This window comes from Aulonocara sp. 'chitande type north' Nkhata Bay, linkage group LG20 (genome assembly GCF_057382095.1).
Source record: "Aulonocara sp. 'chitande type north' Nkhata Bay isolate Kocher_YH1m ecotype deep benthic linkage group LG20, A_spYH_male_GT1.1, whole genome shotgun sequence".
In the NCBI taxonomy this organism is placed as follows: Eukaryota; Metazoa; Chordata; class Actinopteri; order Cichliformes; family Cichlidae; genus Aulonocara; species Aulonocara sp. 'chitande type north' Nkhata Bay.
In genome coordinates this window covers 3263069-3275759 of record NC_141363.1, presented here as the reverse complement: position 1 = coordinate 3275759, position 12691 = coordinate 3263069, and the positions used below count along the sequence as shown (strand labels likewise).

Here is a 12691-nt window from a genome sequence, read left to right as displayed (position 1 = left end):
TCCGAAAGTAGTAAATCAAGCACCACCTGAGGAGTTTCTTTTTCCTCTTACCTGTTGGCTGGAGTTAGCAGAAGGTGGAGTTATCACACTTTGGTCCAGTAAGGGATTCACTGGGGCAGAACAGGGGAGGTGCGTAGCACGCCAATAAATTTCCAGGTACTCTGCAAGGTGGTCACATGCATCTTCCAGCTGATTCTCATCCAGGATGACATCAAACATCTCCTGTTGATTCAGAAAATGATAAGAGAAAACTTATACAAAGTCCTTCAATGAAAACTTTTTAAACTTTTAAAATATCATTTAATTACATAACGTGACATACAGGTGGACACTGAGCGAGCTTGTCCCCCGCCATCATCTGGACATTGAGGTGTTTGCTTTGTGATTTCCCTCGAGATTTAATCAACCTCTGAAGAACCTGCCAGATGATTCAGACACACACACAAAAAATGAACGAGCATGGTTTTAATTTAATATCATACAATTAATTTATCCGTTTTAACCGCATTAGACACACCCCTTACAGACAGAAATTGTTTAAATAACGCTCATGCGTACGTTCAGTAAGAAAGATCTGTAATCACTCATCTGCCTGCTTTCCTGTCTCCATGTCTACCTCTTTTCCGTGCTGTCCGTCTCAATATTGACATCTTTACTCGAGTCCAATCATCTTCTCACCTGCCTTATTTGAGCCAATCAGCCTCCACTCTGTGTGGTTTAAATCTACGCTCTCTTTCATTCTCCCTTTCAGACTCTCATTTGTGCAACCCACTTCCTCCCCATCTCCCACTCAGAGTCACTCAGTGCTCTAAATCCTATCACTGCTGGGATTCTGTTCTGCCATTATGAGTCATCAAAGTCTCAATTCCTCTTCAATTCTTCCAAATGATTTCTCCTCATTGATTTGCCTCTTTTGAGCTCCTTCAAACAAATGTTAATCTGTACGGGGAGTGTACTATTTTAAAACCTTCCGAGTTGAACTTTCTAATTCTGTTATCATTTATCCATCCAATCATTTATCCATCCATCTTCTTCCTCTCATCCTATTCAGGTTTACAGGGAGGCTGGAACCTATCTTAGCTACTATTGGGCGAGAGACAGGGTACAGTTCACCAGCCTGTCACAGGGCCAACACAGAGAGAGAACCATTCACACATAGGAGTCATTTACAATAACCAGTTAACCTAACTCTTAATTGCATGGACTGCTTTGGACTGCTGGAGGATGCTGGAGTACCTGGAGAGAACCATGTAACCACGTACATCATTTACCATCTAAAACAAGGCATTTTGTGTACGATCCCTCAGATGCTGGGAACCAGCAAATATTTAAATAATTAAAATAGTGCCACAGAGGTTTAATTAACCACTAGTTTGCTCAGAATCCAGAATATGACCAGAAAGGCAGCTTTGAGGATTGTACTCTACTTTAGGTGATGAGACTTTGACGTAGACAATGATGGGAGCCAGAGAGGTTTTGAGGAGTTGTGCTGGGTGATTGATGGTGTCTGCGTCCAGGACGACCAGCTGAAGAGACTTGGCCAGCTCGAAGATCCTCTCTATTTCACTCTGGACCTCAGCTGTGAATGGCAGAGAGTTGCATAAGCCACTTTTAACAGAGCTGCATCACTTATTTAAGTTTTCCTGTCATTGAAGACAGAAGGGCATCTATTTTTAGCATCCATCTGTCCATCTTTATTGAGCAAAAAAAGATCAAAGACAAGTTTTTAAAAAAATTTTTCTAAATCTCACCCAGACTTGAGCGTGTGTTGGATCTCTCCATTATGGCTTTCTTGTTCAGCACTGAGCGCTTTGCCAATGACAGATCAGCGGTCACCCGGGTAATAGTGATCCTAAACAAGAACCATCTTATCACACCACATCCACAACTGTTCCATTTCAAAGGAGGAGACGAGCTCGTGCTCCTTCTCGCTTGCAACTAAAAATAAATCATCGTCATCGTGTGTGCTTTCGAGCACGAAACGTGCAATGCAGAAACACACAAGCAGCTCGGCAGTTCAGACATAGCGTTACTGTACGCTGCTCTGCATCTGCAGAGAGTGACACAGACAGCCGTTACCCACCTGCCATCAAATCGGTGCTTTAGGAAGTCAAACAAAGCTTTCTGCATCATGTCTGTTACCTAGGAAACAGAAACAAGGAAGATAAGTGAGGGACGTTGTGAGAGAGAAAGGGCTGTGAAATATGCATTCACTCATGCACACGTCTTGCTCTTTAGTATTTCTTGCATGTTTCACTGATTTTAGTGACACCTGACTTTAAGTGTCTGCACTAAATGAGGATTAATTCAGCTGTCACACACTATAATGAAGCTGTAAACAGCTGGAAGGACAGTGATGGGATTTTTTAGCTTTAAGACCAATCAGTTATAGCTTTGTAAAGAGACAGAAGAGTCAACACAGATAAAAATGAGCAGCATTACAGTGCTTCTTTTTTCAGTGTTAAATCACTTGGATGTCTGAGTGGCACAATGATGTTTGTGCACTGCCAGGATGAAGTGAAGCAGTCTATTTTCAAACAGTCCTGAAAAATGAATGGCCTTTGGAGTAGAGGATGAAGCTTCCACACTGAAACAGAGAGATGGGGAAAGAAGGCAAAGGAGTGGAAAGGAGGAGAGACAGTGCTGAAGAACCCTGATGAGTCGCCGAAAATAATTTGTACACAAGAGACGGAGCACAGAGAAAGAGAATGTGAGGGAATGAGAGAAAGAGGCAGCCTGGCATTCACCACTGGAGCATCCCCAAAGCACATTACCAGAGCAACGCATAAATATTTCAACACACACACACACACACACACACACACACACACACACACACACACACACACACACACACACACACACACACACACACACACACACACACACAGAGCTTGGCTCATAGCCTGCACCGCCACAGAGGAAAGAGCAAGGCAGGGAGAAAATGTTGAAGCACATGCCTCACATATTCATCCACCGAGTCATCGAAATTGATGCATTCTGACATTATTTCGTTTTGACTGCAGTGGGTTTTCATATGTCTCATCTGTGATGTGTGCATGTGTGTGTGTGCGTGTGTGTGTGCGTGTCTGTTCAGTATGGGAGTATAACACATGGTGTGGCTAATGCAAAGGGGCATACATGCAGTTCTGTAGCTCTCAGATGGATCTAAGATGCCTACTGTGTGCCCTTTAATTTCATCAGGGTGGGACTGCGGCTTAGTAAAAGCGTTCATGGGATAATGGAAGCCAAACACCCCAGTTTTACTGGATCAGAAAATCCACACCTGATTAAACTCATGCTAGAAAGGGAATCCAGAAGAGAAAAAGAGCAGAAACTAGCTGGAAATAACTCAAACATCTAAATACGTTTAACATATAGTTACAGTAAATATTATTGCTTAATTTCCTGCTTAATTTCCTAATTTTTATTCTTTGTTAATAAAAGCAAAGTGAATGAAAGGCTTCATTCCCAGTTAGATTACTGCAACATTAAGTAATGCCTCAGAATAGCTTATTTGTCTTTTTCTGGAAAAGCGATATGGTACATTGCAGCTCTGTGGGCTGCACTTAGGCACACTGGTACTTTCAGCTAACTGCTTGTGTCAGCATACTAATGTGCTCATAATAACAATGCGAGTTTACTAATTATACACATTTTACAGCAGAGGCTACTGTGGGACATCATAATGTTTGCAGCAAAAAAGTGAGATTTTGACCTGCCAATGACTCATCATGAGCAGCATGAATCTCAAATTTCATAAATGTTCACACTAGAGACAAAGTTAAAGGATGGCCAAACTATTGCTGAAATTTGTCGTTTTTGCTTTGCATCAATTTGTCAGATAGCTATTGCAATATTTTCTGACTGGACCAAAATGCAGCTGTGATCAAATGTGTTGTCCATAATAAAAATACATAAAAAACTATCTCTAAAAATACATTTAATATTTAAATCAAATTAATTTACATGCATCAAAACACAAGATTAAACAGAACCAGGCCCAAATAACTGAAGAACAGTACTGATGGCTGACTCACCTCGTAGCCTTTCAACGAAGGACCCACCAGGACCACCGGCCGCATTGAAGGGACCACATCATATGGGGGAACATGTTCAGTCTGCACAGGCAACAAGCAGACAGTGTGGAAGTCATGAAAATTAAGATATGTGGAAGTTACAGTAATACACGATCACAGAGATAGATTTTAAAGTTATAAAAATTTAATAAAAACATTTAAATTAAATAATCGGAGCAGAGTGATACACAGATGAATACCCCAACATACCTGTTTCTGCTTCTGTTTGGCTTTGAAAACAAACAGAATGAACATTGAGCAAAGAGGCGAAAAGCTAAGTGGGTTCTTGCAATTAGTGATGAGCAGGGGCGTGTCCAGTGTTTGTGAAAGTGGAGTGGAGGGGCTTATGATTCCACTTAGCAAAATTGCAAGTTACTAACTGGGCTAACAAGAGTAAAACATTTTTAAACTATAAAGACTAAACAGAAATGAGTAACCCCACTCTGGAAATAAACTGAAAATAATAAAACAATTTAAAAAAAAAAAGAACAATAACAATCTGGGCTTTTTTTTTTTGCATTCACTCGAGTTTTTCTTCACAAGTGCACAGTTTTGTTAACTGTGTGTTATTCAGGAAGCTCTGATCCAAATTCAGCAGTGATCAAATAACTTTTGAACTTCAGTTTGATTTAAAGTAAAACTCTATAGTAAAAAGATTTTTGTAAACACGTGTTTTCCCTGAAGGTAACATTTTTGCCCAGAAATAGTCCCTGTACGCAAATCTGACTCGGTAGCAGCTTGAAGGCCTGACAGACAGACATGACAGCAGGACTCCTTCAGTCTCTCTCACCTGCAGATGGAGGGGTGGACCTCCAGCCTCCGGATGACGCGTTCCCTCCTTTCCTGTGGAGCAACATAATGCAAAGCTTCATTATGCGTGGATCCCCTAAGGAGGCAATTTAGAAAGAAGGACCTCCAAACCACAGCAACATATGAGCAGAAGTAATAAAATAACTTTACAAAGAGTGTGCTGCAGAGGAAGCTGCTAAAATTAGGACAACAGCGTCAGAAAAACAGAGAGGTCTCTCAGAGCTGCGTAATCTCTGACCTAGCTGCTGCTTTCTGCTCTTGCTTTATCCTCATGGCCTCAAGTTTGACTGGACTGGGGATGAAAGTGATGTCTGCCCCTTCCTTCACCAGCCGACCAATCCACCAGTCATTGTTGTATTTCTGTGTAACAGTGAAAGACACCTCTCATGATGCAAGATGCGTTAACATTAATCAGAGCAAATATTTATTGTTACTTTATTTGTAAACCATGTACAAATGCAGAATTGTAATGGCTCTCACCTCTTTTATGTGTAGAAAGTCTTTGGTTTCAAAGTTAATTGCAGCACCTTGGACTGGACAATCTTCATCAAGGGCCCCACAGTAACTCACATTGGTTCTCACTGCAAATGCTACTGATTTAGCCTGTGGACGACAAACCCCCCCCCAAAACAAATAAGATCTATGGCAATATATCGAATGACCTTTTCTTTAATATTCAGCAAAATTTGTATCTGAAGATTAGTTTTAGTTCTGTAGACCCTTACACACATAAAGACTAAAGTGGTCGACTGGAACGCAAGCTTTCAGCATGACTCAGGACTTTATTGCTGTACCTGTGGAGGTAGAGGTGATTTTAAAGCCAATAATTGACCTTTGACCTTGAGGCTCTCACCTTGGCTCTCTCCAGCTGCAGCTGAGCCTGGCGCTCGGCTTCACGCCGAGACGCCTCCTGGTCCTCCTCCAGGGACAGGTCGGAATCAGAGGGTCGACTAGTGTAGGAATCGGCTGAACCCTGAGTGAACGAGGAAAGGAAGGAAAGTCTTAAAGCAGGTGGAGAAGACATAAATCAGCCCAATAAGGTACCTGGAAGCAGCTGTTCAGAATTCCTCACGGCATAGAAAACACAGACTTAGCTCATATGTTGCGGATTCAGCTACAGATAGATCATCATCTACGCATTGACCTCCATACTTCCCTTTTCTTTCCTTACTATTCACCTGTTTCTGCACCTGGGTTTCTTCTTCTGCAGCTTTCCAAAGCATGTCACCCAGGGGAATATGAACACGAGTTCTGCAACACTAACAAGCAACACGACCTTGCTGTCTATTTATTCACTCAGACTGGCACACCATACATTGGCAAAAGTCCAATTTTCAACCAAGCATTTTGATAACACATGCTGCAATATCCAGACTTATATCCAATGTCTGGATATGATTTATAATGAAACAAAAACAACAACAACAACATAGGACTATTACCACTGGTACTGCTTTACAATTTAAAATCATACTGACAGTACTGTATAAAGTCTTGAATACAACACAGCTTTTTCAACACAGAAATAGAAACCAGGAGAATAAACCAGCTGTACTCCACAGAACCATCCAAGGTATACGCTCAGAGGCAGGGGAACAATATGAGAACCACACCAGCAAACCTGGAGATGGAGCAATACTGGAAGAGCATATGGGAGAAGGACGCAACCCACAATGTCAATGCTCAGTAGCTATTGGATCTAAAGTGGCAGCACAAATGAACAGACTGCTAATGGATGAAACACACCCAGAATTGTTAACTGAAAGCCAGACAGTCCTGATCTCCAAGGACCCCCAGAAGGGAGCGGTCCCATCCAACTACCAGCCAATAAGCTGCCTTAGTACCACTTGAAAGCTCCTGTCAGGCATCATAGTGGCTAAGATGAACAGGCACGTGGGTCAATACATGAGCAGGGACACAGAAATGAATTGGCAGGAATAACAGAGGAACGAAACGCAAGCTCTTGGTAGATAAAGCAGTCGCCCAAGACTGCAAGACCAGACTGACCAACCTGTGCAGTGCCCGGATTGATTACAAGAAAGCCTGTGACTCGAAGCCCCGCACATGGATCCTGGAATGCCTAGAATTGTACAAGATCAACAGGACCTGTAGAGCCTTCATCAGGAACTCAATGGGGATGTGCCAACAACACTAGATGCCAATTTCAAGCCCATAGCACAAGTCACCATCAAGTGTGGGACCTATTAAGGAGATGCTATGTCCCCACAGCTGTTCTGCATAGGCCTGAACCCCCTCAGTGAGATCATCAACAAAACTGGCTGCGGATACGACTATGGAACGGAGAAATCGTCAGCCACCTCCTGTACATGGATGACATCAAGCTGTATGACAAGAGTGAACGAGACATCGATTCACTGATCCACACCACCACGATATACAGCAATGACATCGGAATGTCGTTCAGGCTGGAGAAGTGTAGTCGGATGGTAACAAAGAGAGGGAAGGTAGTCAGAACTGAGGGGATCAAGCTACCAGAAGGAAATATTGCAGACACTGAGGAAAGCTACAAGTATCTGGGCATCCCACAGGCATCCCACACGAAGAGGCTGCTAAGAAAGCTGCAACCACTAAGTATCTGCAGAGGGTCAGGCAAGTCCTGAGAATCAGCTGAACGGTAGAACAAAATCTGGGTTATCAACACCTACGCCCTGCCTGTGATCAGGTACCCTGCTGCTGTTATAATAAGGAGGAAATAGAAGCCAGTGACATCAAGACGAGAAAGCTCCTAAACATGCATGGAGGGTTTTACCCCAAGTCCAGCACCCTGAGACTGTATGCTAAGCGGAACGAAGGAGGCCGGGGACTGGTGAGTGTCAGTACCACAGTTCAGGATAAGGCAGCAAACATCCACAAATACATCAGGAAGATGTGCTCAGTGAATATCTCAGGGAGCAGAAATGCACCAAAGAGGAGCAAGAGGAGGAACCATCATGGAAGGACAGGCCCCTGCACGGTATGTACCACCAGCAGATAAAGGAAGTGACTGACATCCAGAAGTCCTACCAGTGGCTGGACAAAGCTGGACTGAAAGATAGCACAGAAGCACTAATCATGGCAGAGATGGGCAGTAACGCGTAACGCGTTACTGTAATCTGATTACTTTTTTCAAGTAACGAGTAAAGTAAGGGATTACTATTGCAAAATTGGTAATTAGATTACCGTTACTTTCCCGTAGGAACGCTGCGTTACTGCGTTACTAAAACCGTGATTTTTTTGCAAGAATGTCTCATGACAGTGACGTAAGCGATAGAGGTGGGAATCACCATACATCCCACGATACAATATTATCACAATACTTAACGCACGATACGATAGTATTGCAATTTTATTTATTTATTTATTATTATTATTATTATTATTTATTTATGAAAACTATGCAGCCCATTCAGCAACAGAAGAATTTGAAAGTAAATTAAAACAAAATATAATTTTACATTAAATAAAAAAGTTTTAAACTTAATTAAAATAAAACATGTCTTAAATTAAAATAAGTAAACTGTCATGTTTATTGCTGCCAAAAAAAAGTTAAACACATTTGGACAGTGAAGGAATGTCAGGATTCTTGCTCAGAAAAAGGATCAACATGCTCTGAAGTCAGAGCACACAAACCTTTTTTGTAACAAAATATCGATTTCTGCTGTCCCTGTATCGATACATTATTAGCAAACAAAATATCACGATACTACACAGTATCGATTTTTTCCCCCACCCCTAGTAAGCGAGTGCGCCGTTGGTGACAACAGCTGTGTGCAGATCAACAATGGATCCTATATCGATTGTGGGAGAGAGTATGAGCGTGCAGCGTTTAAAGCGTGGAAGTACTGACCTTATTTTGAGTTTGATTCCATAAAAAGTGACAAAAACATTAGCGTCCGTTGTGCGTGGGAAGAAAACTTTTTACAGCGGAAAAAAAACCCTAAACTTCCAAGCAAGCACCGAGTGCGCAACGACGTAATGGGAAACTCACAGAGAAACTCGCGGATTCTTCAACTGACCGTGGCACACCTGCACCAGGGTAAACCTCCGCCTACGCCACTCCTGCTTTACAGGTGAAAATAGAGCAACAGGACCGCTGAGTCTTTGACTTTATTTATTTTCTGCTGTGTTTTACTTGCATCTATTTGAAAGAGTGAGTGTAAACACAAAATATTTTATTTTATGTGCTGGAATGTGCAGAAAATAGGTTTAAATGTTAAACTAATTTATTCAAGTCAGAGAATGTTGCATATAATTACATTTTTGCTTGATGCATAAAGTTAAAAGATTAAAACTGATAAAACAAGTTAAAAAAAAGAGACATTTCCATTTGATTACATTTTGTATGATGGATTATGCAGAAAAAGTAGAATTGGGCTGAAAGATCTATCGCTTTATCACCTATTCAGGTTGTAAATCGTGTTTTTAAAAAGTAACTAAGTAATTAATTACTTTTGAAAATAAGTAATCAGTAAAGTAACGGGATTACTTTTTGGGGGAAGTAATCAGTAATTAGTTACTGATTACTTTTTTTCAAGTAACTTGACCAACACTGATGGCAGCACAGGAACAAGCTCTGAGCACAAGATCCAGAGGCTGGGGTCTATCACACCAGGCTGTGTAAAGATGCCTCCTGAGACAATCCAGCACATAACAGCAGGATGTAAGATGCTAGCAGGCAGGGCATACATGGAACACCATAACCAAGTGGCCGACATAGTGTACAGAAACATATGCGCCGAATATGGCCTGGAAGTCCCTAGGTCAAAATGGGAGACGCCCACTAGGGTTGTTGTTACGTCCCTCTGCAGCTTTTAATCGTCTCAGTGTTTTCAGCTGGTGCTAATTGGCCACACCTAGTCAGGTGTGGATAAAAGCATACCTGAGGCAAGCTTTCCGGCAGTGCACTAGTCTTTGCCTTGGTGGCACCAGCCATTTTAGCCAACCTGGTTTTCCATTTTAGGATGAAACCTCTTCTCACCCACACTCTGTTATTCATCTCCTTTTTTTTATGTTGCGGCTTTTGAGCCGGGTCGTAACATAAGTGGGGGCTCGTCCGGGATATTTGGACATTTTAGTGGAGACTGAATGTCAGTTTGTTTTGCTTTTAAGTGGGTGAGTGATGGTGGTCACTGTAATTGTGCAAACTCCCTTTAGTTAGTGTGTTTCAGCTGGGTGGCTGTGCTGCCCTTCCATCGAAGCACTTGTTTGTTGTTTTGCTTTATTGTTTTAGTTTGTGTTTGGTGGCTATCCTGGGTGGGGGTACGCTTCAGAGTTTGGTAGGAGACTATATCTCTGGTCTGCTGCCTGCTCTCGAGTTCGCGTTTAAAGTTGCCTCGAGCCTGGTACACCACTGAAGACTAGGGTAGGAAAAGTAAGGGTTTTGTTGTTTTTAGTGTTTTAGGCTGGGAGTTGCACATAGTAAATCAGTGGCACCAAACTTGGTAGGAGGTTTGAGACCATTCATGATTATGGTCTGTAGCTGAGGCAGGTAGGCTGTTTTTAAGTTGGCATTGTGTGCACACCCTGTGTGTGCATATGTCAGTGTGGATGGATGCTAATGAGATCCTTGTGAGGTGAGTGTTTTGTGCTGTGACCTTTAGTGTTGAGGGGAATATGGCTATTTTGTTGGATCACTTGTGAGTGTTGTTGGCCAGGTGATGGCAATAACACTGTGGGGTGCTGAGCCACCCTTGATGTGATCATTGTGTGGCCATAGCTCTCCATTTTGTGGTTGGTCACTAGTACGCTTGATTTACTGAACTTTTTGGATTAAAGTAACTTGTTGTGGTATAGGGCCACTTGTATGTGACTGTTTGTGTGGTGGAGACAACAGATCACTTGGTTGTGATTATTTGTTGCTACTTTTGGTTTTGTGTTGTAGCAGATCAGGTAATCATTTTGGGTTTGACTGTTGTGCTCCTTTGTGTTGGTCACATGTTACTTTTTGTCTGTTCAGTGTGGCAACTTCAAATCCTCATGCCCATCCATGCTTAGAGATGCCAACTATAACGTGAACACTGTGCTTCTGTTAGCTTTAACTTTTATTCCAGGTTTGTGGGTCAAGGAACTGAAGGCTTCAGAGAGGCTTTTAATAAATTTAAGGGTCCTAGAGGAACCCTTTTAAGGGAGGAGGTGTTACGTCCCTCTGCAGCTTTTAATCGTCTCAGTGTTTTCAGCTGGTGCTAATTGGCCACACCTAGTCAGGTGTGGATAAAAGCATACCTGAGGCAAGCTTTCCGGCAGTGCACTAGTCTTTGCCTTGGTGGCACCAGCCATTTTAGCCAACCTGGTTTTCCATTTTAGGATGAAACCTCTTCTCACCCACACTCTGTTATTCATCTCCTTTTTTTTTTATGTTGCGGCTTTTGAGCCGGGTCGTAACATAAGTGTTTTGGTTTTTTTGTTTTTGTTTTTTTGTGGGTCAACACAAATTATTTTATTAAAACACATATGTGGTGAAGGCTCTGCAAAACATCAGGCTCCATCTCCCGCCTGACAATAGGTGGGGTGTAATATTTATACAACGTTTTGAGGACTGTCAATAGAAGTCATTCTGAATCACCACCTGCTGTCAGTCACAGCTTGCTTTGGGTGTTTCTACCACACACACTCCACAGATGTGTGGACAACTGCAAACAGGGTCAGCGTGCCAGAAAGCACAATGAAGTTTTGATTCTGGGTAGAGGCGTGGTTCTGCTGACATTCCTGCACTGTCCTGGTTTCTCTCGAGCCATGCTGCTGCTAACTGTGCCTCTGAATGCAGTTGCTGAAGTCAACCAGCAGCCAGCGCTGGATCTCACCAGCCTCAGCCTGCTGCTGCTCACTCTGTCTCTGGGTCACTGGTTTGTGAATCAGCTGTGGGCATGCTTCCAGATCACAAAAAAGCTGACCAGTCCACTGCTACTCAGCTCGTGCACACTCAGAAAAATAAAGGTGCCAACTGGAACCAAAAGTGGTTCTTTAGACTGATGCCATAGAAGAACCTTTTTTGGTGCCACAAAGAACCTTTCAAACAATGGTTCTTTGAAGAACCATTTCTTTCAGTGGTTCATTGAAGAACCTTTAAAGGTGCCCCACAGAACCATCAAGAAATGGTTCTTTGGGGCACCTTTAATGGTTTTTCAAAGAACCTTTTTAAAAATAGTTCTTTAAAGAACCATTTTTCAAAGAACCTTTTTAAAAATGGTTCTTTAAAGAACCATTTTTAAAAAGGTCCTTCAAATGGTTCTTTAAAAGAACCATTTTAAAGAACCTTTTTTGAGTGGTTCTTTAAAATGGTTCTTTAAAAGAACCATTTTAAAGAACCTTTTTTGAGTGGTTCTTTAAAATGGTTCTTTAAAAGAACCATTTTAAAGAACCTTTTTTGAGTGGTTCTTTAAAGAACCATTTTAAATCTTTCAAAATAAAATGCATCATAAATTGAATTTGAGTAGGGTAAAATAAATACGAGCACAGCATAGACATATATTAATGGTTTATTGTCATTTTGTAGTAACCAAAAGACAAAAAGGCATTTTAACCCTCAGCACAACATCACTACTAATACATGTCACATATTAGTGTTTTAAACAGTAATAATTAAATATATTTGCTATACTATAAATAAATATATATAAATACTATAGCTACAGATAACACAACAATACATGTATTGTTTAATTAATAAAACATCAGAAAGTGATAAAACACATTAGAAATAGCAATAGCTTCATAACAGACCAATAAATCAACACATTTTCATCAGCAGATGTTTGCATGTTCAGTAACAATATTTCAACAAGTTTATGATTAAAATGATCAAT

The 12691-nt window shown here is 41.5% G+C and overlaps 1 protein-coding gene across 3 annotated transcripts in view; it reads right to left on the bottom strand.

Moving 5' to 3' along the window:
- LOC147304851 (voltage-dependent L-type calcium channel subunit beta-4-like) overlaps window positions 1-12691 on the bottom strand; it is a 31661-nt gene that overhangs the window by 3176 nt on the left and 15794 nt on the right. For all 3 annotated transcript variants that reach the window (XM_086277030.1, XM_086277028.1, XM_086277029.1), the window contains exons 2-12: window positions 5743-5862; window positions 5370-5492; window positions 5128-5249; window positions 4870-4922; window positions 4290-4309; window positions 4041-4121; window positions 2084-2142; window positions 1752-1852; window positions 1428-1579; window positions 323-418; window positions 52-222 (exon numbers count right to left, since the gene is read on the bottom strand). In XM_086277030.1, coding sequence (XP_086133156.1) covers window positions 52-222; window positions 323-418; window positions 1428-1579; window positions 1752-1852; window positions 2084-2142; window positions 4041-4121; window positions 4290-4309; window positions 4870-4922; window positions 5128-5249; window positions 5370-5492; window positions 5743-5862 — 1098 coding nt within the window. The remainder of the gene's footprint in view (window positions 1-51; window positions 223-322; window positions 419-1427; window positions 1580-1751; window positions 1853-2083; window positions 2143-4040; window positions 4122-4289; window positions 4310-4869; window positions 4923-5127; window positions 5250-5369; window positions 5493-5742; window positions 5863-12691) is intronic.